This window comes from Diadema antillarum, unplaced genomic scaffold (genome assembly GCF_040938485.1).
Source record: "Diadema antillarum isolate AM-2024a unplaced genomic scaffold, OU_Dant_1.0 seq00001201_RagTag, whole genome shotgun sequence".
In the NCBI taxonomy this organism is placed as follows: domain Eukaryota; kingdom Metazoa; phylum Echinodermata; class Echinoidea; order Diadematoida; family Diadematidae; genus Diadema; species Diadema antillarum.
In genome coordinates, this window is record NW_027271995.1 from 30,433 (window position 1) to 56,851 (window position 26,419).

Consider the following 26,419-nt stretch of genomic DNA (forward strand, 5'->3'; position numbering starts at 1 on the left):
GACTATCCAAGGTGAATTTTCTTCAGACTGGAAGAAGAGATAGAGTCTCATTCTTCATCTAACTGGGACTGCTTGTTAGAAGAAACAGTGTGCAAAATGTTCTGAAAGGCTGAATACACTTCAAAGCACCTTCCATTCAGTTACTCTGATCCAAAACCATTTATTATACTGTCCAAGCATTCAAAATAATCAAAGTACCTCAAAACCACTTTTAGTGAGTTCTAATACTGACAAGCCTTCAGAGGAGACCATTGGCTTATGTGTATGTAGAATATTGATAATATTCAGTGGCATACTCCATGTCATTCACCCCAGATATTTCAATGTCCTGTCCATGATACGAACCAACACTCCAGTCACAAAACATCACAGCTCACGGGACTCCATCGTGGGAGGGAAATACCGATTTGCCTATGCCTACATTGATGATGAGGGCGCTCTATCAACTTGAATCTTACTGGCCTCCAGCGGCTATAATCTGAGTGAATTCAGGCTTCAAGGATGCTCCCCCTACGAGGAACCCGTCCACGTCCGGCTGAGATCCTAAATCACGGCAGTTGGCTGCATTTACAGAGCCTACATGGGAAAAATAGCAAAGTGAAATACCGATATATTTCTTGGTTGTATTGCTTCAACCAAAAGATCTTCAAGAATTTGCCTTATTTTTCTTTTTGCAACAAATATCAACTTGCTGTTATCATTTTGGTACCGCTGGATTTTACTGTATACATTTTATCTTACATTGATGAAATATTTGGTGGATCTGTCAAAATTATTTCTGAATTTTTCACAATTGCATATCAAAACAAATTCAAGAAATATCTGTCAATTTGAGAGGTAAGCACATCAAGCTACAAAAAGGTGCTGCCAATTATCTACATGAAATAAAGGTCTAGTGCTGGTGGTCGTAGTGGGAATGTCACTAACCTCCATAAACGATCCTGGTGTTGGCGGAGACCGCGGCACTGACATTCTCCGTCAACCAGCTGCGGAGATTTTGGTGGACCTCTTGGGCCTGCTGTGGAGTGGCCGTCTTCCCTGTCCCAATGGCCCACACAGGCTCGTAGGCGATGACCACACTACTCCAGTCCGAAATCACATCTAGATGGAATGGACACAATTTTAGTGCATTGACAGTTACATGTTGAGTTAATTTTCAAGTGCTAGAATGTCTTAAGCAGAAACATGAGAATTTGCCAGAAAACCAGATATCAATAAACACAAACAAATAAAAAAGACAACTCAATGTTGTCACAAACTTGGCCAGCCTTGTCATACTGCAAATATAAGCAGAAAATATAAATCAACTTTTTACTGCATATCATGTGTATTTTTGAAAATTAGAAAACAAAGCAATAAGAAGATGATGCATTAGTTTTGCAATGGTCTTACAAACTTTGAAAATTCCTAACTTTTTAATTGATTTTCCAATTCTCCTCATACTTTCACGTATGTGTTCTACTAATACACTATTGCTGCTTTTCACTCAATCCACATAAATTTATATTTGGGCTTTTGGTTTTTAGTATTAGTTTTTTTTTTTTTTTGATATATCAACCATGGTAAGACCAAGTTTCATCAAATAAAATATGAATTCCTCTAAGAATTACATATTATTTCATATTTCACAAAAGAGGTTTCTCATTTTTTCACAAACACACACAAGAAGTTGAAAATCTGCAGCCCCATCTTAACCACAACCGTACCATCCATTCAAGATAATCAGTGCGCACCTGCCAAAAATTTCATCTGGCGATAGACAACCTCGTTGGTCTGTCCACTCTCTCTCTCCTCCAGCTTCTCACCGATGCAGGCAATGACCTTCAAACCGGCACTGAGGGCATGCTGCGTCTTCTCTGCGATCAGCTGACAAGGGATGGCAGTCAAAAGTCAGTATTGGTGAAAGAATAAGTTTGAACATAGAGCTACCTTTTGTAGCTCTATACTTTGAAAAAAAAGGGTATCTCCACAATGTGTATTTACTGATTGCATTTGGGGTTCAATTGTGCTCAAGACATCATAAGTTCTTACATTACCATGATTAGATACTAAATCTTCTAAATGCACTTGAGATAAGGATTATCTGGTAACAGCAATTACTACTTCCTGTCTGTGATGTGAAGTGATGTCATTCCTCAAACACATTTCCTGTATGCATACCTTTACATTATGGACCTTGTTTTAAAGCTAAATATCATTAAATTCATCTTGTTTCCTTGTATCAATTTCAGACACTCTACCTGTAGATGAATGCTGAATACATTTCAAAAATGGCAGTCTGAATCTGAACTACTTAGTATAAACACCTATACCACTTCTGTCAGTGTTGGCTACACACCATGTGGCATCTTCATTAGACATGGGGCCATCACTTTGGCAGCTAGAATGATGGGCATCTATTACGACGCTGAATTCATAATGCACTAGTCCTAGCTTCATGTGCAAACCATCTTTCAGTTGTATGGTAGACATTAATTTCACTGACAAATTTGGAAGAACTTGGGTGTACAGGCCAAAAAAAAATAAAAAAATAAAAAAATCTTGCAACTGTAGCATTTCATACCTACGGATATTAACACTGAAGTATGCATACATTTTAACATCAGAATTAATTTTTACTTGCTTTCTTGAATCCAATTTGAATAACTTTATTTGAATCTTTTACAATGACCTGTCCTGTATGCTCACCATGTGTCCTAGAACAGTTGCACAAATAAACAATTTTTGACAAACGGCTTGTTAAACTAAGCTGCACGCTACATGCAGCTACATGCAGAAACCTATGCTTTGGCCCATGGTCAACTTTTGGAAGGGGAGGTCAAACATTGGTGCAGATCTTTAACCCTATCTCTGTCACGGGCCGATTAAATCGGCCCAAAAACTGCAATAGAAATGCTTCGGCCGATATTATCGGCCCTATTTTGATTGACAGATTACTTCAAAGGCTATGACACTACCACTCTATAAACTCATTTGTGATTGGCTGACAGTGTAAGGAAACAATTTCCAGCCTAAAAAAAGCTTCCCCACCTTTAACCAATCAGGAAAGCTTTCTCAAAGTCCAAGAAATTGTGGTGGCCCCGCCCATGTTCATTTGCATTCAGACTGCAATGTATTGTGTACAGTTTTGCCATGTGTGGAGAACTTACACCAATCTGTATATGTGGGACTGTAATAGAGATCACTGCGAGCGGTGAAAAGATCGTACACGTGGGTCAATTTTCATCTATTTCATCTAAGTCAAAATAGTAAAACATGAAGTGAAAACATTCAGATTTGGGATTTCAACATCTCTGAATTCTGTGAAGGGGTATAGTTTCAGTAATATCGGCCTCATAAATGATCTGAAGAATAGATGAACACTGCACATTCGGTGCAGCAGTTGCAACTGTTTACTCAGCACTAACAGCAGTGCAATGGGTCTCTAGTTAGCCGGGGCCAGCGGGGCAGGTGTAAGGAGCAATAGGGTTACAGTAGCTTCCTGCTGGCGGCCTGAAACTGTACAGTCTTGATGTTGGGGTATGTTTGACTGTTTATTATTATTACATGATGAAACCGTCACTATGCGAAACTTCAGTTCAATGCAGGTTTATCATAAAGAAAATGACTGCTGTGATAGTTAATTCTGTTTCAATAAGGACAGTGCAGGAAGTCGTAGACTAGCATATGATGATCAACTGGAATGCATGGACACTCCAACGTCGATATTTTCAATAACATTTTTTATCCTGATTAGCTTATCATTATGGCAATATCATAGGACAAGATTGATATAAATTTGAAAGAAAAAAGCACAATTCATTTTATATTTTCAGCTTGACAAGATACAAACACGCTTTGTCTACTTTCAGGCCAACATCACTCACAAAATCAGAAATTACACAAAATGTGTGAAATCTAGGTTGTAATTGCCACAGACTTTTGCTCATAAAATGAAAAGTACTGATGCTATTGATGAAAAAATCATACCATCTCAAAGCTGAATAAATTCTCTACAACATCTATGAGACCTTTTTGTGATGCAAGCTCATGTTGTGTGGAAAAATGAGGTGGTAACATGTAGAAATAAGTCTGCATTGATAATTATGTAACATAAGAGGGCGTCCTACTTAAAATTGAAGTGCGCCCTCACTCAGATTAGTATGGAAAATGAAAGTTTAGACCATAAGCTTTCAAATGATGTATAACATGACACATTAATGTCAATAATAATAATCAGAAATGGCCATCAACAATCTTGTGTCTGTGCACTGCAAAATGTCTGAGCAGTCTGGCTACGGCGTACGTGACAGATATAGGGTTAACATGCTAAATCCCATAATGGCAGCATTATTGTCACTGCATACCTCATCCGATTCTCCAAACTTGTGTCTCCGCTCTGAGTGGCCGAGAATGACCCAGCCAATTCCAAGGTCCTTCAGCATAGCAGGAGAGATTTCTCCGGTGAAGGCACCCTTCTCCACCTTGTAACAGTTCTGTGCAGCAACACTGACATTTGCAGGAATCTTCGAATTCATGTAGGAGAGGTAGACAGCTGGTGGTGACACCACCACATCTGAAAGGAAAATGGCTGACTTGTTAGAGTTCATGACAAATAGAAACACAGCTGTAGTGTCCTTGCCAATAGGGCAATTTAGTAAGGTGGTTTCAAGTGCACTGAACAAGAATGTACAAGCATATAATGTGATAGATGTATACTGAATAAATGTCACATCTCCTAGGTCAACATTCTAGGAGTCTACTAGAATAGCGTCTACAGTCATCCCCCCTTGCCGAAAAAAGAATGAGGAAAAGTAACCTCACATCAACCCCCCCCCCCACCCCGGGGGCGCTCCTTGTACACAGTTATGCTGTGGGATCGCCCCGAGTCAAAAGTGCTTCCTCTGTAAGTTGGAAAAGCAACACAAATTTTCACGCAACTATAAGTTTCGTAATTTACCAGCAAAAGGCTTACTTTTAAATGTACATAAGTGTTTTACCTTATTCATACGAGTCGTTCACTTGTTAATTTCCACATTTATCCCATGTAGTCTTGAAAAGACGTTTTTCTATGAAATCATCTCCATACACAGGTACCTCCTGTTCATTCTTTGGCTTTCGATGCAACAAGAGTCGCGATGATTTTAGCCTTTGAACCAGGCCCTTTCGCTGCGCGCTGTGTAGTGGCGAGCGAAAGGGTGCGAGTGTAATGCGCCCATACCAGCAGCAAGTGATCAGGCGCCACACAATGTCGCGCAGCAAGAAGAAGTGCCTGGTCAAAAAGGCTACAGTGCTACCGACCCGAGCAAGTGCAGAGGTTTTAAATCCTGTCTTCCTGAGCAGTTGTCAATCTCGGAGATCCCTGCCGACGAATCATTCAATGTTATCAATTTAGGCAGAAATGGACTATTACATTCCGCGTTTCCTCTTGTCAATAACCAGAATACATCGGTAAGTATTCAAATTGATGCATTTTTCAGTCTACTGGGTCAAATTTAACTGCGATACTACGCCTTTCCAGATCCAAAATCCTACAATGCGCAGTCCCAATGCTACGCATTAGGGCTGGTAGCAGTCCCCCCCCCCCCCCCCCCCCCCACCGTGAAATTAAATAGGACCCTATACTTCAAGCTTGAATTTAAATCTTATCAACAACTGTTGACAATCTTGGGTTTTTATGTTTTTGTGTTTTAGGGGGCTAAACAAGCTTAAAATAATGGCAATTGTGCACTCTACGGCCCTATATTATCGGTACCTCATTCGCCGTGTGCTAAGGTGATATCCCATAAACCATCCCGCACTGAGCAGCTGGCGAACTTCTCTTGCTGTATGGAACGCCGTTTAACAAGTGATAAGGTCACTAAAAGCCCGCCTCACTCACGGCGCTTCTGCGGAGCTAGCTGACACATCAAACAATGTGTGATCGCGATTTCGCGTGCCTTTGCTCTCCGCTGCAGGATTATCGAGCTTTACATTATATACAATGTTGCATTGCAGAAAATTGCCATGATCATGGCACAAAGTGTGAGAAAGTTTGCAGTAGTCTGTGATATTATAGATTCCATTTTTGAACTTCCTAGCTTGCGCTGCCAGCTCGCCACAACAGTTACGTGAATACTATGTATTTTCATGTCTCTTCATCCATCCCGATCCGAACCCATCACAAATCGCGCAAAACAACCATGCGGGCGAGGCTTGTGTGTGTGTGTGTGTGTCCATGTAGTGGCTGCCCGTAAATCGGTAGCTATTCACACTTCGCACGGCGTCTGGTCGGGCTCGTTAAACGGTAACTGTGTAGACGAAATAAACACTAACAGACTGACGAATCGAGATAAGATTTTGGGTTTTTTTATTATCATTTTACAGAATAATTCCGCCAAGGCCACGAGCGGACATATGCCCTCTGCAATAGTTTAATTAGTGATACCCTGCTTAATATATAACGCAAAATTTAAAATCATGATTGAAGCACGGAAGTTTACCACTCGTTGCATTCCAATTGTGTGCCAATGCACAGCTCCTAGCTCGCGTTTGATCATGCCACGCCGCGCAGGCAGGGAAGGGCATTAGAGCAACCATGTGGCGTACCGTAAGAGCTTTCATCACACACACGCACGCTGACACATTCACACACACTGCATGCCTCCCAACACGAAATCTCACACACATGTATACAGTACAGTGCCGGAAGACCCGCTGTGCCTGATAGGAACTCGAATTCGCACGCACTGCTCGATTAGGGTAAAATCTCACACCGATAATATAGAGCCGTAAAGTGCACAATTGCCAAAATAATTAATCCAGCCCCCTAAAACCAAGGAATGCAGGATAGCCCAACTGTCTGTAATTTACGTTTTACGTAGGCCTAGTCTAGTAGTTGTGTGCATGCACGTGCACACGGTTGGTAAAATTTTAATTTACATTGTATATCTAAACGGCGCTGTGTTTTGGAAGGCAGAGATAAAATCGTAATCATCACATCTTGACTGGACAGGTGCAGGTGGATGCAGCTCTTCCGTCCTGATCCTGCAGGACACGACATCACCTTACAAAACGTCTTTATTTAGTGTTTCAGGTCCTACCATTTTATGGTAAATTTGATTTTGCATTCTTTAATAATGGCCTTACTCTTCCAACAACCACTAGACAACAGTTAGACCTTACTGTTAGTCTTTAACTCTTACTCTAGTCTCGGTAAAGTACCTGGATATCTTACCAGTATTTCCGGGGACCTGAGCTTCCTCCAATGTTTTCAGGAGTCCGTCAAGGACAGCTTTGCTCCCGTTCATTTTGTAGTTCCCTCCTACCCAGAAACGTCTGCCGCTTGCCATTTTGCTGTATTTTACGTCGGCCTATCTCTGACTTTAACAATGTATCGTCTGAGCGGTAACGAGTGGTGAACTTGGAGTGGATATGATGAGAATGACAGACAGAGAACTAGCTTGCTATCTAAGCTAGAGACACAGTCGGCCTCGGAGGCCTACCTTCCTCGCGCGCTTCGGGCTAGGTAGCATACGTACATGCACTCACGTACACCGCACCGTGGACCACGGGCGTACAACGTGACGTTCATTTTCGTCGCTACGTCACCCCTGACCTCGGAGTTTCCCAGTCCAGCAAGAAAAGCAGCCACGTTCGTGGTAATAAAGTTTGATAATGAAGTAAATGACTATTTATCATTTAAATGCCTATAAATTTATGTTGAAATTATAATACAGAATAAAAACAAAAATAAAAGTAGATATTAATTAACTTATTGTTTTTTATCCAATAATTACTAAAGTTTTATCAAATAAATAATTTTGATCCTAAGCATGTGTACGCAACCGGGAATTACGCAAGAGAAAAATAACCAAGTTGAATAACATCGAAGCTAAGCGTACCATGCTCGCTCCTTCTACACACACATACATGTCATTGATGAGGCTATCATACTTTGTCATCATTCTGCCAGGCCCCGGTGTCAGGCCAGGGAATGCTCATCATCTGCATCAAGCAACGCGCAACGAAGGTATCCTGAATTCCTCTGGAAGGTTGTGATCAATTACCACTGACGCATTATGGCACCGAGGAAACGTTCGAAAGCAGGGAGGAAGAAGGGCCTGCCAACTCCAGCTGCAGGAAAGAAACAGCACTGTCAGTCGGGAGCGAGGAGGGAAGAAAAAGATAGAGCTTTGTTGCAAGCTGCAGAAGAGCGCCAGACCGACCCCGATGGCGATGAGACTGGGAGTAAGGTGTGTTCGAGATGCTACCACCACACTTGCATGTCATGACTATCGAGAGTAGGACCTACTAACTTACTCAGTAGACAGTAGATCCTGTACTACACATTACTATTGTATTGATAAGTCATAACTTCTCTGGTTCTAGAATCTAGTCACCACAAAGACCGACATTTGTACTAATAAACTGCTATCTTACTCTTAGTTAACAAGAGCTGTACCTGGTCACAGAATACACAGCCCAGTCGCTGTACGTAGGTAGGTCCTAGTCTTATTCGCACAGCATACTTACAGCGTCTGGTGGTAGGGCTAACTCTTAGTTTGCTAGAGGTGAATTTATTTTCCTATGCAAACCTACGTCTCGTTTACAAGCCAGCAGTAATAAACTTTACAAATAGGCTGTGTGAGTGAGACATGCGCATTTTTTGTCCATTATAACTACTAGCTTTCCTCACCCCGGCGCGGGGCACTGTAACATAGTAAGGGTCGCTGCTGCGGTTATAGCTTTCCCAGACATTCAACTTGATAAGTCTCAGAAATTGCCATAAAAATGAAGATCAAAGAATTAGTAGATCAATGAATAGGCATCATCCTGTGTCATCACTGAATTAAAGCAAAGTAGATAGGGAAAGACTTCCATAATAATGGCGATTATAATGTTTATGTACCTCCACTAGACATGAGCTTCCTCTGAAGTCGGCATTTCCCTAGGACACCGAGATCAATGTTACCTTAACTCTAAGTCTCTATTGAACCCTAACCCTAATCCTAAACTGAGTAAACTCTAATCTTAGTCCCAAAGCTCAAAGCCACCTAAACTTATTCATGCTACTTGTGCATAACACATAGCAGGGGGTACATGTATATGACATATGGAACTCTTGCCCAAAGTAGACTCAAGTAAAATTAACTGCTTCCACTCCTCACACTCTTTTTGTTGGTAATGATTATTATGCGATTACCCCCCAAATGCAACAATCTTTCCAATATTATATAGCGTGAGTGGATATGAGGACCATTTGCTCACCCGATGCAAGTTTATGATTTATATTAAAACCGTGAATTTGTGATCACAGTTGTACAGATGAAGATACAGTGTCATGCAGTGTTAAGAGAGAAGGGCTCAGCAGAGAGTGTGCATGGTATACTCCATAATCCACAGGCTGATCGACATTCCGGATGAACACTTCATACCAGCCACTGGACCATCTACACGAGGGAATCCAAACAAGTTTCAAATCCCGTATGCCAGAACCCAAACATATCAGAAGACATTCTTTCCTGACGCAATTAAAGCAAGCGGCCCTTGATTCGACATCTTAAGTTGCGGAATCAAAATAGCGTGCATGATCCATACGCTTGTGCTGCAACCAACGTTCGAACGCCTGTGACCATTGTTCGGCACCAGGTGACCGTGGTTCAACATTCGCGACGTACGGACCTGTGCGCTCGCCCTGCCTATGTGAATATATTAAATTAGCGCGCGTGCCACGCGCGGGCAAAACTGTATGTACACATAGTACATCGCATGGTATCGCACAACGAGAGCGCGGTACTCCATGTACTCCACATGCTGTGCGAGAGATTCAACGCATACACAACACGACGAACCATGGTGATACCGCAAATTCTGGCATGGGTGGAATGCAAAATATAAATATCATGTAAACGCTCAAGTTATCTCAAACGGCTGCCATCATGGCTGTAGGTATACACGCTGTACCTTGTACCTTGTACCTTGTAGAAATAGACCTCCGGAACACTTCCTCTAGGGAATATAACTGGAGGTTGAAGAGAGCTGGGCGGTGGTTATTAATTTAATCTATTTATTTAATTAAAACAGTCAGCGGTCTTAATGCATTTTTAAAATTTTGGTTTGATGTTGAATCAACGGCAGTCTGGGGTAGCCTGTTCCAGGCGGAGATTACTTCCGGGAAGAACGACTGTTGGTGTGGCTTAGACGTGTAGTGGTTTATCTGGAACTGCTTTGAATGCGAGCGTCTTGATCTGCTAACTTTAGGTCTTGTGTAACTTTCCGGATTGATGTCTATTTCCCCGTGAACATCCTGTGAAATGTGATGAGTCGATGGTCCTGGCGTCTTTGTTCCAAAGTTTCCCACTTGAGATCTTTTAACATGTCACTGACACTAGCATGCGTTCTATAATCACCTTGAACAAATCTAGCAGCCCGTCGTTGAACTCGCTGAAGAATTTCTCTATTTATTTGGGTTCCCGGGTTCCAGGCCGATGTAGCATATTCGAGGTGAGGTCGGATGATGATTTTATACAGATTTTCTTTAACTGTCTTAGAACAGACAGATTCAATGCAGATAAATGGACTAGTAACTTCAAAACATGGAATGAAACGAGTCTATATGTGTTGCTGTGCAACTTTACTTACCCGTTACTTACCCATTGAACTGCTTATGCGAGTTGACCCGGGAGGGTCGCGACAATATTTCGGGGGGTCTGGCGACGTGGCCCATTGTTGTGCTCTTCGGAACACGTGTGGAGGTAGTTGCATAGTTTGAATTTTGCGCTTGATCTGCGCCATTTTTAATTTTTATTTGTAATAGTGGTCTATTCATGGAACCCTGTCGAATTAAGGGCCACTTGCTTTACACTATGGAACTCTTTACCACCAAGTATAAGTAGAAGCACCTCTCTACAGATCTTCAAACAGGGGGTGCAACAGGTTAGGCTTCGTTAAGCCTCTTCTGTCTTTTTTAACTGCACGTATAGAATCTGTAGTGATCTTTTTACTCGCACTTTTCATCTGGGCACTTGACAAGCACAAGTACGATAATAGGCCAACGGCGGTCTGTACTTTATTGGAAGAAGAAGAAGAAGACAGTACTAGATGGGTCTAATGACTATATCCTGTGTTTGATAATGGGGTCTTGAAATCATTTTTATGCTGTGTGTAAGAACTTTAATTGTTATTATCACCTCTGCCAAGGGATGAGGTTATGTTTTCGTCAGCATTGGTTGATTTGTTTGTGTGTTGTTTGGTTTGGGTCCAAAATAACTCAAAAAATTGTAAACAGATGATACTTACAGGAAAGGTTCAGAATGACACAAGGAACAGATAATTAAATTTTGGTAGTGACCTGGGAATTTTTATGGATTTTATGAAGGATTTTTGATATTTTGGCAGGTAGGGTCAATGTCATGAAGTTTGGATTTCAAGCTGCATACTTCAGAGGTTTGCATTTATACGCGTGCTCTAGTTTCTGCAAGTCGTGCCGCGCAGCTGGAAGTGGATGATGTAATAAAAGGCGGAGACCCTTCTCTATTGGGAAATTGGACAATTTTCACCATGCATGTACATATAGATGGAAATCTCTGATCTCTATGGAAGAACAAGATCAGTGGTGGAAATGAGCTGCTTGGCAGAGGTCTGTGCTCTCAGCAGAGAGCTTCTCTAGTTGTTATCTACCTTGAACTACTGGTACCTATTGCTACTTAAATATTGATGCTATGGGATTAATTCTTTTTTTTTTTGCAGGAAAATATCCAGACAGCCACAGAGGCACAGATCAGTGGCAAAGGAGATCTCATCTTCAATTTTGGAAGTAAAAGACAAATACCTACAAGGAGAGTTGCTGTACCAGTGGACAGTCACAGTTCCAATCTGGTTCATGGCTTGTACAGGCATTTGTCGGGTCAGCTGGGCAAGACAAGGTTTAAGCAGGTATGCTGTCATTCAATCTTGTAGCTTCAATGGTAGCTCTTGCTTTGAGCAAACCATGGTACTTTTTGGACTTTCCTTTGTGATCAAACTGTTAAAAATCCAAACAAATGCCTTATTTAACCTATTGAGGATGAGTCCCGAATAAACTCGGGCAAGTGTCTGGAAAATGTGTGTTTGTAGCAATTTCAGTCCATCAAATGGGTTAAGATAAATATAATCTCAAATTCTTAATTACCTGAGCTCTGAACACTTTACTTGCTTTAAAAGTATAAGAATTCAGTTGAACTGCTAAAGAGGGCACTAGCACCAGTGCCTGTTTATCAAAACTAAGCTGTATTCACCAAACTCATCAATCTTTGCATTTCCTCTTTCTTTAAAAACAGTCTTGTCAATAGAAGTTTTCATTTAAGAATAGCTGTGTGTTACAGTTTGTGTGTTCATCTATGTATCAAGCCCAAGCAAGTTGGTCTGCACATTTCAAATTATTAGATTTCATTCACCCATGTCGCTGTTTTTTAGATCACTGTCCAACCCATGGTGACACAACTGGAAGAGTTTCGAGTCACCCACAATGAGTGCCAGTTTGACCGCAGAGTGACTGCAATGGAATGGCACCCTAGCCTCCCAAAGACCCTGGCTGTTGGTTCAAAGGGCGGTGATCTGATGCTCTGGGATTACTCAAAAGGAAGCAGCTTCATACCAGGGGTGAGATGATGTACACTGTCAAATGAAGCATATTTAAAATTTGGTAATCGTATGTGACCGTGCATTACAAAACAAACAAAAAGTCGCATCCCTTTAATTTATGTGAGGAATGAAAAAAGGTGAAATGGGTCAGCCAAGTCAATCTTGAGTTTTTCATATTATCTGAAAGAGTTATTCTTCTTCTACATTATCCTAAAGTTTTGGATCATAGAATGAATGGGAAAGTGTGTTTTTAGCAGTTTTTCTACAACCCTTTCTAGTAGAGTAGTGAGATCAGGTGTGACTTGAGTGGTCCCTTTTCATATCCTTTTCACACTCTTCACTTTCAACTCTAATAACTTTTGAAGAGATAATGCTACTGCTTTGAAAGTTGGCATTAATTACAGACAGAATGTATTAATACTGCATGCTTAATTTCAGCTTAATCTGTTAAATCCCTTCATTGTTGTTGCTCTTGTGGTTTACATCCTGTTTTTTGTCCCATTCATACCACAGCTAGCACGGCTTGGTAAAGATAAAGATTTTGAATAGACCCTGTACTTCAGAGCCTCTTTTCTCAGTTCAGACTTTAAAGAGTGTGTGCTTTCTTTCCAATATCTAGATAGGTTAGGAGAGTCCATTTGTATTGAGTTATACATCATTTTAAAGCTTAGAGTCTGCTCTTTTAGAATCTGCCATCAAGTAAAAATTCATGTCTGGCGACTTTTTGTTCGTTTTTTGGTGCAGGGTCACATATTGTCACCTTTCTTGGCTTTGGATCAGGTGTATTTGAGCTGCAGGTAGCCTTCTGTGTAGAATTACACAATGCATATTATATTACTAGATAGCATCAATTTAGGTCCGATCAAATTAATTGCAATCAAAGTTTGAATCTTCACAGTCTGCCAGTAGTATTGCCAAATAATGCCATCATTTTTTGCTCGCTCTTATGAGCATATCAACAAGGTAAAAGGTGAGTCTCATATCAAACATGTCAACCTTTTCATTCCAGCAACATGCAGTCACTTGTTCAGTGGTTCCATCCGAACCATTTATACATTGTACTTTGTTACTGTGTTACTCTCGACTTCTGTAACACTCTATTTCCAAGGTAGATATGGAATTTTGTTTACCCCTGAACTGATATCATTTGGTTTAGTCCCATGGATTAGCCATGATTTGAGTACAGAGGCTCAAAAAGTTCACAGACTTTCATGCAACTTTGACATTCCCCCATGTGCACTGTTTTCTGTGAGCTGACATGTCTGCAATACTCTCTTTTAATATGTGCATTGGCCATATATACTTTTCTATGTAATGAACAAGTTCCTTATTGTATTGTAGATAATCTTCTTGGGGTCTCTGATTGATTTTACTTAAAAAGGATGGCTAGTAACTGATTAGTGGGAATCAGTGGGAATGTTGAGGATTATTATACCCCCACCCACACATAGTGTGTAGGGGGGTATATAGGAATCATCCTGAGGTCGGGTGGCCGGTCGGTCGGTCGGTCGGTCGGTCGGTCGGTCGGGCGGGCGGTCGGGCGGTCGGGCGGTCGGGCCGTTGCAAAATCTTGTGGGTCGAACTCCTCTCTCATTTTTTGAGCAATTGACCCCAAATTTGGCATGTGTGACCGCTATCAAAGGTAGATGTGCAAGACACCTTTTTCGGTAGTATCGCATAATGCGTTGCCATGGAAACGGCATATTTTCATAAAAACTTGTGGATCGAACTACTCTCTCATTTTTTGAGCAATTGACCCCAAATTTAGCATGTGTGACTGCTATCAAAGGGAGATGTGCAAGACACTTTTTTCATTAGTATTGCATAATGAGTTGCCATGGCAACGGCAAATTTTAAAAAAATCTAGCAAAATGTTGTGGATCGAACTCCTCTCTCATTTTTTGAGCAATTGACCCCAAATTTGGCATGTGTGACTGCTATCAAAGGCAGATGTGCAAGACACCTTTTTCATTATTATCACATAATGCGTTGCCATGGCAACGGCATATTTTCATAAAAACTTGTGGATCGAACAACTTTCTCATTTTTTGAGCAATAAACTTCAAATTTTGCATGTGTGACCACTATCACAGGCAGATGTGCAAGAGACCTTTTTCATGAGTATTTCATAATGCGTTGCCATGGCAACGGAAGATTTTCATATAAATCTTACAAAATGTATGGATTGCTCTAATCTCTTAGTTTTGTAGCAATTCAGTTTGAAGTTGGGATATGCGATCAATGTAATATATATTTGTGCAAAACACATTTTGATGTGTGTGGTGATGATAGAATCTGTTGCCATGGCAACAGAATTTTTTTTTTTACCAATCATACAAAAATGTGTGGATTAGCCTAACTCCTTCAGTTTTCAAGCATTTGGCTTAAAAATTGGCACATGTGACCACTATTGTATGTAGATGTGCATACTTACTTTTTCGTCATTTTTTTCTATGTGTTGCCATGGTAACAGCATAGTTTGAGTGAAAGTCATACGAAAATATTGTGGATTCAGTTAACTCCCTCAGTCTTAGAGCATTTGACTTGAAATTTGGCACACATGACCACTATAGTATATAGATGTGCAAACTTAATCTTTCGTCAGTGATGAACAATGTGTTGCCATGGTAACAGCTTTTTTAAACCAAAAAACATACAAAAATATTGTGGATTCAGCTAACTTTCTATAGTCTTCAAGCGTTTAGCTAGAAATTTGGCACACATTACCACTGTGGTACGTAGATGTGCAAAGGTAATCTTTCGTCAGTGGTGATCAATGCGTTGCCATGGTAACGGCATATTTTTAATGAAAATCATAAAAAAATATTGTGGATTCAGTTTAATCCCTCACTTTTTGAGCATTTGGCTTGAAATTTGGCACATGCAACCACTATAGCATATAGATGTGCAAACTTAATCTTTCGTCAGTGGTGAACAATGGGTTGCCATGGTAACAGCAGCTTTTCACTAAAATGCATACAAAAATATTGTGAATTCAGGTAAACTACCTCAGTCTTTGAGCATTAAGCTTGAAATTTGGCACATGTGACCACTATAGTACGTAGATGAGCATACATAGTCTTTGGTCATTGTTGATCAATGTGTTGCCATGGTAACAGTATATTTTGAATGAAAACCATGCAAAAATATTTTGGATTCAGTTAACTCCCTCAGTCTTTGAGCATTTGGCTTGAAATTTGGCACAGATGACCACTATAGCATAAAGATGTTCACACTTAATCTGTCATTATTGTTGAACAATGCGTTGCCATGGTAACAACATTTTTTCACCAAAAAGCATGTGGATTCCGCCAACTCCCTCAGTCTCTGAGCATTTAGCTTGAAATTTGGCACACCTGACCACTATGGTATGTAGATGTGCAAACTTAACCTTTCGTCATTGTTGATCATTGTGTTGCCATGGTAACAGCATAGTTTGAATGAAAATCAACATAGAATATTGTGGATTCAGGTAACTCCCTCAGTCTTTGAGCATTTGGCTTGAAATTTGGCACATGCAACCATTGTAGTACAGAGATATGCAAACTTTGTATTTCATCATTGTTGAACAATGTGTTGCCATGGTAACGGTGCATTTTGAATGAAAATCATACAAACATTTCGATTAGATCCTAACTTTCTATGTTTACTGCATTTTGGCTTCATATTTGGCACATGTTACCTCTACATTACCTAGATGTGCAAAAACTCTTTTGTCAGTGTTGAAAATGTGTTGCCATGGTAACAGTATATTTTGAATGAAAATGATACACTGATATTGTGAATTCAACTAAGCCCCTCATCCTGTTAGCATTTGGCTTGAAATTTGGCACATGTGATGGCTATGATTAGTTGTGCAAAACTTCATTTTTTTGTTAATATCCAACGTTGTGTTGTGCGATGGTTATACAATTTTTAATAAAAACCATAGAAATCGTCAGTTTATTTATCTTGCTCACTCAGTTTTTGAGCACTAGACTTGAGATGTGGGACATTTGACTAACAGAGAGCAATACATTTATTTACTGTTGGACAGTGCATTGCCTTGGTAATTTTTTTTTTTCATTAAAAAGTAAAAATAAAATCCTGGTTGAGCTAATTTCCTCAATTGTGGGTGGGGGTATATTAATCACAATGAGTGATAGTTCTAGTTGTTCCAATCCTTGTGGGATTCATTTAAGAATACATTATGTATCTTTTGTTGGGTGAAAATTATTTGCTTCAGAATGGTCTCATATTTGAGTAATGTGCAGTTTAATGTTTCCAGGTTTAGCATACCTGTACAGTGACGGGCGATTAAACTGCTCATTACTTGAATATGAGACCATTCTGAAGCAAATAATTTCCACCCAACAATAGATACGTAATGTAATCTTAAATGAATCCCGCAAGGATTGGAATAATCATCCCCCAGCATTCCCACTGATTCCCACAGATCAGTTTATACTAGCCATCCCCTTTAAATGGAAGTAGGAATTTTATGGCAATAGCTATATCACAGGGGATTAGTACGTAGGATTGTGCTGAAGGTTTGAGTGTCTTCAGTGGGGCTGAAAGAGTGTAAAGAATAGCCACTATCAAAGCGAGACAAATTATGGAATAGATCATCCCTGGTCACATTTTGTCTAATGGCTCGAAATTATCTTTTTCACATTGGAATTCAATATTTTTCCATTAAAGATATTTTGAGTTGTATGTTCTAGTACAGTGATTCACAGGTGTCCCTTGTATTTTGCCATTAGATGCAAGCAAGGCATTTTGTTTTTCGTATGTAAGGTATCAATTGTGAGGATTTCATTAGACTTCTTGTCACAGACCATTTTGCAAAAAGTTAGCAAGCTCTAAATGGAAAAAAAAAAATTGGCATGGAAAACTATGCTGGGGCTTAAAGTAATTTATTAAAATCCTTTGCAACTTTTTTGTTATCATTATTTGTTCATTTAATGTTGAAAATGAACCATGGCTGAAGACAGATTGGCCCAGGTGGGAACATTGCCAGTCTCCATTTCAACCACCTGAATACCTCCCAGCTCTACACAGCCTCCCTTGATGGACAGGTCAGACTGCAGGACCTCGGTAGGGGGAGAGTCCTGCAGCTCTATCAGAACACTATGGATTGGAGGTTAGCTACCATCTGCGTCAAAAGATGGGAGAGAGAGAAGCATGGTAATGTTGACTTTGCAAGGTTGTCTCATTCGATGGGGATTTATCATTAGGAAATAGTGCCTCCACTTTAATAGATAAAGGTTGTTTTTGTCACTTATATTTCCCTGAGTGGCATTTACAAGGTAATCCATACTAAACACTTTAAAACTATTGAACAGACAAAGCTCTTCATTCTATCAAAATGTCACATTCTCACTCTCTCTGTTTTGTTTGTGTGTGTGTATGGTGTCCATTTGTCACTGTCTCTCACCACTAGATTGGAAAAGGGGGTTCAGTCCAAGCCCTTAAGTTTGACCGCAGTGACCCCCAGTGGCTATATACCTCCTCCATTGATGGGACAGTCAGCCGTCGAAAGGTTAATGGTCAAGAGAGAAGGGTCTACCTTGACACGGCTGACTGGAAGTAAGTCAAGTCCCCCATATGAGAGATTTTACTTTACAAAACACAAATTGTTTGAAGTAAACATGAGACAGTTGAAGGGGTAAATTGCATATGAAAATGATGATGTCGTGTCTTGGCATATTTTGAAATACACAGACTTACTGTCGCAGCCTACTTGTTCACATGTGCTGTATTTGGTCATGTTTTGATAGGCGTTGTATGGGCATTAGTACCCATTGACTGCCCAGATTTGGAGAAAACAGGTGTCAAATCTACCATTTGAACTCATGCTCACTGGAAGAGTTGTGTTTTGTTTGGGATGTTGTCAACAAGTGAAGATGGTCATGGAACAGTGATTCTATGTGATTTGCCAAGAACAGGTGTAATGATATGTGAGACATATTTCAAAAGCGAGGCACTACATTAAAACTGTTGAATAAAAATGAATCACTTTGTGTATTCAGAGATGATGCGCCATATACAGTTTCAATTAAGAACAAGGAGGAAAATTTTCCTATGGGAGTACAGAAGAGTGCTATAGAAGCATGCAGCCCAATGCCTGTTCCCACCCTATATGTGTGTTTTGTTTCAGATTGTCATTTCACAATGTTGTCAACAAATGTTCTTTGTTTGCATATATTCATTAATGACTGCAGCTACATACAATGGAGGGGGTATCAAGCAGATTCATCGTCAAATTCAGAGCATTATGTCCCACTTGGTATTCTTTTTGATTAACTATCAAATTAGGGAACCTTATAAGCCCCCATTTTAAGAAGAGTTGCACACTGATAGGTAATATTCTATCCGTCTTTCATGTCGTCTATAAGTTTTTGCAAAATGAATTTTATCTAATCATATCTTGGTGTTCATTAGACTTGTGTTCTCCTTTAGTTTTTAGCTTTAAATGAGAGAGGGGAATATTTATGTAACAGCAGTGCAGAGTATTTTTAAACCAAAGTGATTTTTTGTATTACCATTTTCTTACAGGAGGAATAAACTAGTTCGGGATGAGCACTGTGTTCAAAATAAAAAGAAATACTTTGTATTTACTTTGAAAACTGTACGAACATCTAGGGTCTGATGAGGCAAAACATCAGTAAAGGTTATTATGTTTATAAATTTGTAAACAAATAAAATTGTTACCAGTATGATGATTTCTTTTCTGCACTCTCATGATCGTTAAGTAATGATTTTGGTTCTAGTGCATCAAACTGTAACCATATTATGCGATGTACTCCTTTGCAAACATTTGCAGCTTCTGGTACTGCTCCCTGGATATCAACTACACGGACCGTGTGCTGGTCGCAGGAGACAACGTCGGGAAGACCGTCTTGATGTCGCTGGAAGGGGAACAGGTGAGAAAGACCTGCCTTTGGGTGTGAGTTCAAGACTTGGAGCAGGTTATGAAGTCTTTTTGAAGAGGAATCCTTCTCCATGTGCAAGATGTCTTCAGTTGATGCAGTGTCAAGTACAGTCGATCAAACTCAGCAGTGAAAGCCCCATTGAAGTGAAAACAAAAAATTTGACATTTTTGAGGTTTACATGTCATGAAATGGTGATATTGGTCTTGATCGCTTTGCTTTGTATACAAGGTTATAATGGTAACCCTCCAAAGTCTTTGTCTACCACATCATGATAGTGTAGAGCAACAGCAATTACGATATTGTGACATTGTCAGGGATCAGGGGAGGCATTTAAAGTTGCTATAGTGACATCTGAAAAAAAAAACAACAAAGAACAAAATATTTCATAGTACCTCCAAGGTTCATAACCATTTTAAGAGTTACAAATTGATGGCATTAATGCCTTCTCTGTGTACCACTGCTTCCACTAAGAATTTCTGTACTGACATTTCAAAACTTTGATTCTTCCATTTGTTTGACTTTACGTCTTATAGTTCAATATTAAATGCAAGTTGACTGTGAAATTGAGATCTCGTTTACTGGAAGTCATGTTCAGTGTACCGTGCTAATGTCTATCCATGCAAGGTAGCATGCAATGGCTCAAGGGTCATTCATGGGAATGACAGCCACATAATAACATGTGAGAGGCTACTGGGATAGTGCAGCTTTAGAATGCACCTGTTTCTCTCCAAGATTGACACTGGTTTGTTGCTCATTTATGGGCATAGCTCTGGAGTCACCGCTTACACAAGCAGAAGGTCACCCACTGCGAGTTCAACCCGAAGTGCCCCTGGCTCCTGGCTACCGCGTCTGTCGACTCCACGGTGAAGCTTTGGGACATTCGCAACATCTCTGGAAAGACGAGCTACCTCCATGAACTGAAACACAATAAACCGATCAATTCAGGTAGATGTCTCGTGCAGTATAGTGGGAATGACAGTATATTAAAGATAATTGTACAAGAGGATGCCATTAACCCCCCAGAGTCCAAGAGGTGGGGCTCTAATTAGAGCACAGAAATTGTGAATTTCATGTTTCTGCACCTGTGTAGTATTTTGTCTGGGGCCATGATTCCTAGGGATTATCTGTGGGTCTGTCTCTTCTACCAGAGATCTCAATAGCTACAGTCACACTGGGGATGGCTAGTAACTGATCAGTGGGAATCAGTGGGAATGCTGGGGAATGATTGTTCCAATCCTTGTGGGATTCTTTTAAGAGTACATTATATATCTATTGTTGTGTGAAAATTATTTGCTTCAGGATGGTCTCATATTCAAGTAATGTGCAGTTTAATGTTTTCAGGTGAGCATGCCTGTACAGTGACGGGGCGATCGTTAACCTGTTAACGATCGCCCCGTCACTGTACAGGCATACTAAACCTGGAAACATTGAACTGCACATTAACAGGCCGTTAACGATCGCCCGGTCACTGTACTTTCAAGTCTAATAACTTGTGAAAGGATGAAGCTACTGCTTTGAAAGTTGGCATGTTGATAGAACATACTCAATTTCAGTTTAATCTGATAATCCCTTCATTGTTGTTGCTCCAGTGGTTTACATCCTGTGTTTTGTCCCTTTCACTGCACAGCTAGCACAGCTTGGTATTAAAGGATTAAGCACTTGAATAGACCCTGTACTTCAGAGCCTCTTTTCTCAGTTCCCACTTTTCCAAAGTGTGTGCTTTCTTTCCGGTATTTAGATAGGTTAGGGGAGTCCATTTGAATTGAGTTATACATCATTGTAAAGCTTAGAGTGTGCTCTTTCAGAATCTGTCCCGAACTAAAAATCCATGTCTGGCGACTTTTTGTTGGTGTTGTGATGCAAGGTCACATTTAGATCTCAAAGTTTTGCCAGTGTGGCCGCAAACTTCCCACAAACTTCTTGCTCAAATTAGGGAAATTTCCAAGACCCTCGCTAATCTTCTCTATCACTGGGCAGTGTGAATGCTAGCAACTGAAACTTTGCAAAGTTTGTTGTGTGACCAGTTCATCACGTGTTTGCAGTATCGAACGATGGCTTCCCTATGGTTGATGCATTATCGGGATGCACCTGTGTTCATTATTACATCACAATTATTAGCTGTCAACTGGTGTACTCTTTCTTCTTTGTTATGACCCTAACTTTAGAGAACTGAGAGATCAGGAAGTTTGGCTGCCAGTGTGAACAGACAAGCAACTTCACAAAGACTTCCCAATCTTAAATTTCATGGTCTTTTGCCAGAGTGACCCCTGCTTCTGAATCCTTCTGAGAAAATCCCTGAATGGATTTCACTCTTGGCCAAAATATGTGACACAAAGTGAGGATGTGCTGACTGCAGAAAATCAATCATAAACATCAAAACATTGTCATTCTTCTTCCATGTTCAGCCTACTTTAGTCCTGATGGGACAAGGCTGCTAACGACAGACCAGTTCAGTGATCTTCGGATCTACCGTGGTCCAGATTGGAGCCACCTAGAGAGGACCATCACTCATCCACACCGGTTCTTTCAGCATCTCACTCCAATCAAGGCGAGTGTCTATCCTTTGCAGTCTGCAATAAGTGATAGGCCTCATTTGTTGCATACATCAGGCAACATTAAAAGATTAACTCTTTAGTGCCATGGTGTAAACCCCCTGTGTGCCACATTATTCTGAGACAGCAACATAGTCATGCTTTGAAAAAAACATTCTGTTTTTCAAATCTGTGCGACCTTCATAGATTTTTGTTACCCGGAAAATTAATGTGCAAAGTTGTAGAGAAAATTTGAAATTTTACTTTGATGTAAACTGTGTAACAAATCTATAATTGTTTTTCTTTCGAATGACCAGTCGTTATATTATTGTAGAGGCATGACTTTTGCACACAAAACAGTGACATAAACTTAGAATTTACTTGCAAATCCAGTAGGGAGCTCTGCTATTTAGTCAATCACCACATAAAATGTAAGCTACATTTGGCAGGAATGGAATTGCAAGAGACGCTTTCACTTTGCTGTGGCATGTGGCGACTTATCAACCTGTTTGGGCGGGTTTGTGGGTTTTAATTGTTCAATCTTTTGCCAATTATGTGAAACTGTTGTCACACATTATCAGGACTTACCATAGACCTAGTTAGAAAACCATGCATTATGGCTGAGGCATACAAGTAAGTTGCTGTACCAACATTTCTAGTTTTGTTTTGTTTTGTTTTTTCTTCTGCAAATTTTAGCTCGAGGCTTTAACATAATTATATCTTTCTTTCTCCAGGCCTCATGGCATCCATTCCAGGAGCTGATTGTGGTGGGCAGATACCCCCACGAGGCACTGCGGGGATTTCCCCACGATGACATCCGCTCTGTAGATATCTTCGACGCCATCAGCGGAGAGCTTGTGTGCAGGCTCGTGGACCAGATAGCCAGAGGCATCCAGTCGGTAGGTGTTGCTGCTGTACTCCACACTTGACTCTTTGTGTACCATGATGTAAACCCCCTGTGTGCCACATTATTCTGAGACGGCGATGTAGTCGTGCTTTGGGGAAACATTCTGCTTTTCAAATCAATGCAAGTTAAATAGATTTTTGTTACCATGGACATATAGTAAGCAAAGTTGTAGAGAAAATGCCAAGCATTGCTGTGATGTAAATTGCATGACAAATCCGTTATTGTTTTTCTTTCTAATGACCAGTAGCTACATTATTGTAAGAGGCATGACTTTAGCACAGAAAACAATGCCAGAATTCACTCACAATTCTAGTAAGGAACACCACTTGATAGCCACTCACCACATAAAATGCAAGCTACATTTGACAGGAATGGAATCGCGAGACACGCTTTCATCGCGCTGTGGCATTTTACGATGTATCTATCAACTTGGGCGGCTTTGTGCATTTGAGCAGAATATGTGAAGTTGGCATGCCGTCGACTCAGTCGGGTGTGTGAACATGGCACATAAAGAGTTCAGGCAACTCACTGTACTTTCTTTTATTTCTGATGTAGCATACAAGACCACCTAACTTTGTCCACATTGTGGAATGTTTACTGTTGTACTTGTGTTCTGTCTTCAAGTTGGGCGGCGCACCTCGCTCTTGCAAAAACTAGAGCATGCACTTCAGAGCACGTATGAAAACCTCAAAAATGCGCAGCTTAAACTCCCAAGTTCATTGACCCTACTTGCCAAAATATAAAAAATCCTTCATAAAATCCACAAAAATTTCCAGATCACTACCAAAATTCAAAAATCTTTTTGAGTTATTTTGCACACAGACAAACAAACAAACTGACCAACCTTGATGAAAACAGAACCTCCTCCCTTGGTGGAAATAATAACTAGTCTGCTTATTTGATAATTGCGATGCTACATTTCTCTGTTATGATATATTTGTGACCTTCCAGTGCAAGGGTGAGATAGTAGATGCTTGCACTGTCTAAAATTCAAATTATGTTTGAATAGTGGATTTGTAATTATACCTTTCTGTGAAATTTATGTAAGTCTCATTCAATGATGTTTAATTTTTGTAAATTGTTTCCATCTGTGATAAAAGCTTGGAAATAGTGTATTGCTCTCTATTTGTTGATTTGCAGCTTAATGTCTTCAGTCCCAGTGGTGATGCCCTTGCTACAGGAATGGGTAAGACTTTCAGTTCTAATTATTCCACTTTCTCATCCCATGTTCAAAAGAAGCCTGTAATGCAAGCTTTCTGACACAATATGTATGAAAACTGGTGATCAGTTTGTGCACCATTAAAAGAAATTTGCATCTGTTCTGTTTCTATATCTATTCCACAATTTCCAAATCCCCCCAACATTGTCTATGTAGTAACCTGGCAGTAGGAAGATATACCCTGTATTTAAAATATTCATATACCTTTGTGAGTATGACAGGAAAATACTGTTTTGCTGCAGGCATGACTGACATTTATGACATCTAGATATTAGGAGTTAAATGTTCTGATCAGATTTAAAAAAAAAAAAAAAAAAAGTTTTGCATGTTAATGATTCAGCTATTCATGTTTTGGTTTTTTTTGGTAGTTTTTTTTTTTTTCACTGTGAAAAAAAAGGAAAAAAAAAAGGCACCTGTGTAGTTGCATACTGGTGTTGTTATGAAAATAATGTTGCACTCTTGAAATGATTTTGTGCTCTTTTAAAAGGTAAAATGATATTTTCTCATAATGACAATTTTATCAGTATTGCGTGGAAGTTTGATAATTGGGTGCACATCTATTACCTTGTTTGTTTCTTTATGTTTTCAACTGAGGGTATAATATCTGTAAGATATGTCCTTGTCTTTTGACCGTCTGCACTCTACAATGGGGGTAAGATGTCACTCGCTGAAACTTTTTTGAATCCTGGCATGCCAGTCAGTGTGAGTTTTCAAGTAATCACTGCTCAAAGCATCTTCTCTTAATGTGGACAGGGGTCAACATGCTCATCTGGCAGAACTCCGACATTCTGCGATGCGAGCGGGAAGAGCGACGAGACATACTGCGCAGGCAGGGAAGGGCGCCCCCTAGGGACGACACCGAGGACAGGACCAAGAAACCACCGAAGAGGCCGCGCAACAACAAGAAGCTTACAGAGAAACTGCAGACAATGAAGAAGATGAAAGGGAGCTAACTTCCACAGCATTTCTTCCCTCATCACATGTTTGGTCGGCCACTGTCAAACTTGTGTACACTTCCATCTTTCCACTTCATGGGCCATTCTCCGAAAAGGGGCACCAAAGGGCATTTTTGTGTCTCCACCCTTCTCTAGGCCATAAAACACGATTTTTTCATCAGGAAACCAATTTTTTTACTTTTATTTATACTAGAGAATATAATGAGTAAAATCAAAATCAACTGAGGTCACAGCACCTCATGAAAAAATTATATACGACAACATGAAATATATATTTGTTGATTTTACCCATGTCTCCAGCCTACTATGTGATTATATTTCACGCTCTCGCTCTTTACCGTAATATCAGAAATCTATGTTTTGTTCACTAATTTATAGTGCCTTCGGTGCCTAAATAAAAAAGCATAATGCTTAGCGAAAAAAGGTTTGTATATTTTTTTCTGCGATCTTAGCGATGGTGTCTCCAAATCTCCATAAGATACGTTACTTTTTGTATGACGCCCTAAAAAATATGAAGACAATAAAGCAGTGATCTGTATGTCGGTCTAGTGAATGAAGTCCATTTCAACATTATATAAATACAAATAGTGTATTCTGAAACTCTATAATGATAAATATATTCAGATACAAAGTTTGCAATTGTGTGTGTTACGATAAGCTGAAATAAGATACGTTACTGAAACTTTGCTCTATTACAGAAAAAGTACTTTGTTGATAGAGTTATAATGCATTTTTCTTTAAAGCACTTTACATTGCTTGTATTCATACATGGGAGTTACGAAAGAAAAAGTTGTTATTTTGTGAAAACACAATGTTGAACATTAAGGCCGTCAAATACGTTACCGTCAAATACGTTACCGTCAAATACGTTACCGCATAAAGTGCATAAAATAGGCGCATCGCACTTTGCGCTAATTCTCTAATTTTGCATAACCTAATGGTTCTCTGCTCTTCAAAGCATGGCGGCCACTTTGAGCGTGATGTTGCATTGCGTTTAGTACCGAGAGTTTGAGGGAGATGTAAGGCTTCTCGCCGTTTGTTATTCGTCCCGGCTACGTGGTTGGTAAGAATTTCATTTTTGAATATCGGCAGAGTATAGTTCATTTATTTATATGACTAGTATGACACATTTGAGAGTTATTTAATGTTGATGGAACAGTTATACGGCTTAAAGACATCTTGTGTACGCATGATATTGTTTCGTGTGTGTGATAGCTCGCATGTACGTTAGAATATTACCCTGCATTGGCACGGTAACGTATCTTACCCGACTGGTAAGGAATCTTATTGGATGATAATATCCTGTTCTT

General features: G+C 40.0%; 2 protein-coding genes across 2 annotated transcripts; one reads left to right on the top strand and one right to left on the bottom strand.

Annotated features, from left to right (window-relative positions):
• Positions 1-421: 421 nt before the first annotated feature.
• LOC139744670 (triosephosphate isomerase-like) lies at positions 422-7,443 on the bottom strand. Its single transcript, XM_071655095.1, has 5 exons — positions 7,196-7,443; positions 4,347-4,555; positions 1,734-1,866; positions 928-1,101; positions 422-576 (listed from the first exon to the last, which is right to left on the bottom strand). The coding sequence occupies exons 1-5, from the start codon at positions 7,308-7,310 to the stop codon at positions 455-457; spliced, it is 753 nt and encodes a 250-aa protein (XP_071511196.1). The 5' UTR covers positions 7,311-7,443; the 3' UTR covers positions 422-454.
• Positions 7,444-8,039: 596 nt separating this feature from the next.
• On the top strand, positions 8,040-25,106 carry LOC139744676 (DNA damage-binding protein 2-like). Its single transcript, XM_071655100.1, has 10 exons — positions 8,040-8,213; positions 11,710-11,895; positions 12,415-12,600; positions 18,005-18,150; positions 19,388-19,487; positions 20,264-20,441; positions 21,902-22,044; positions 22,762-22,926; positions 24,075-24,120; positions 24,907-25,106. The coding sequence occupies exons 1-10, from the start codon at positions 8,040-8,042 to the stop codon at positions 25,104-25,106; spliced, it is 1,524 nt and encodes a 507-aa protein (XP_071511201.1).
• The last annotated feature ends 1,313 nt before the right edge of the window (positions 25,107-26,419 follow it).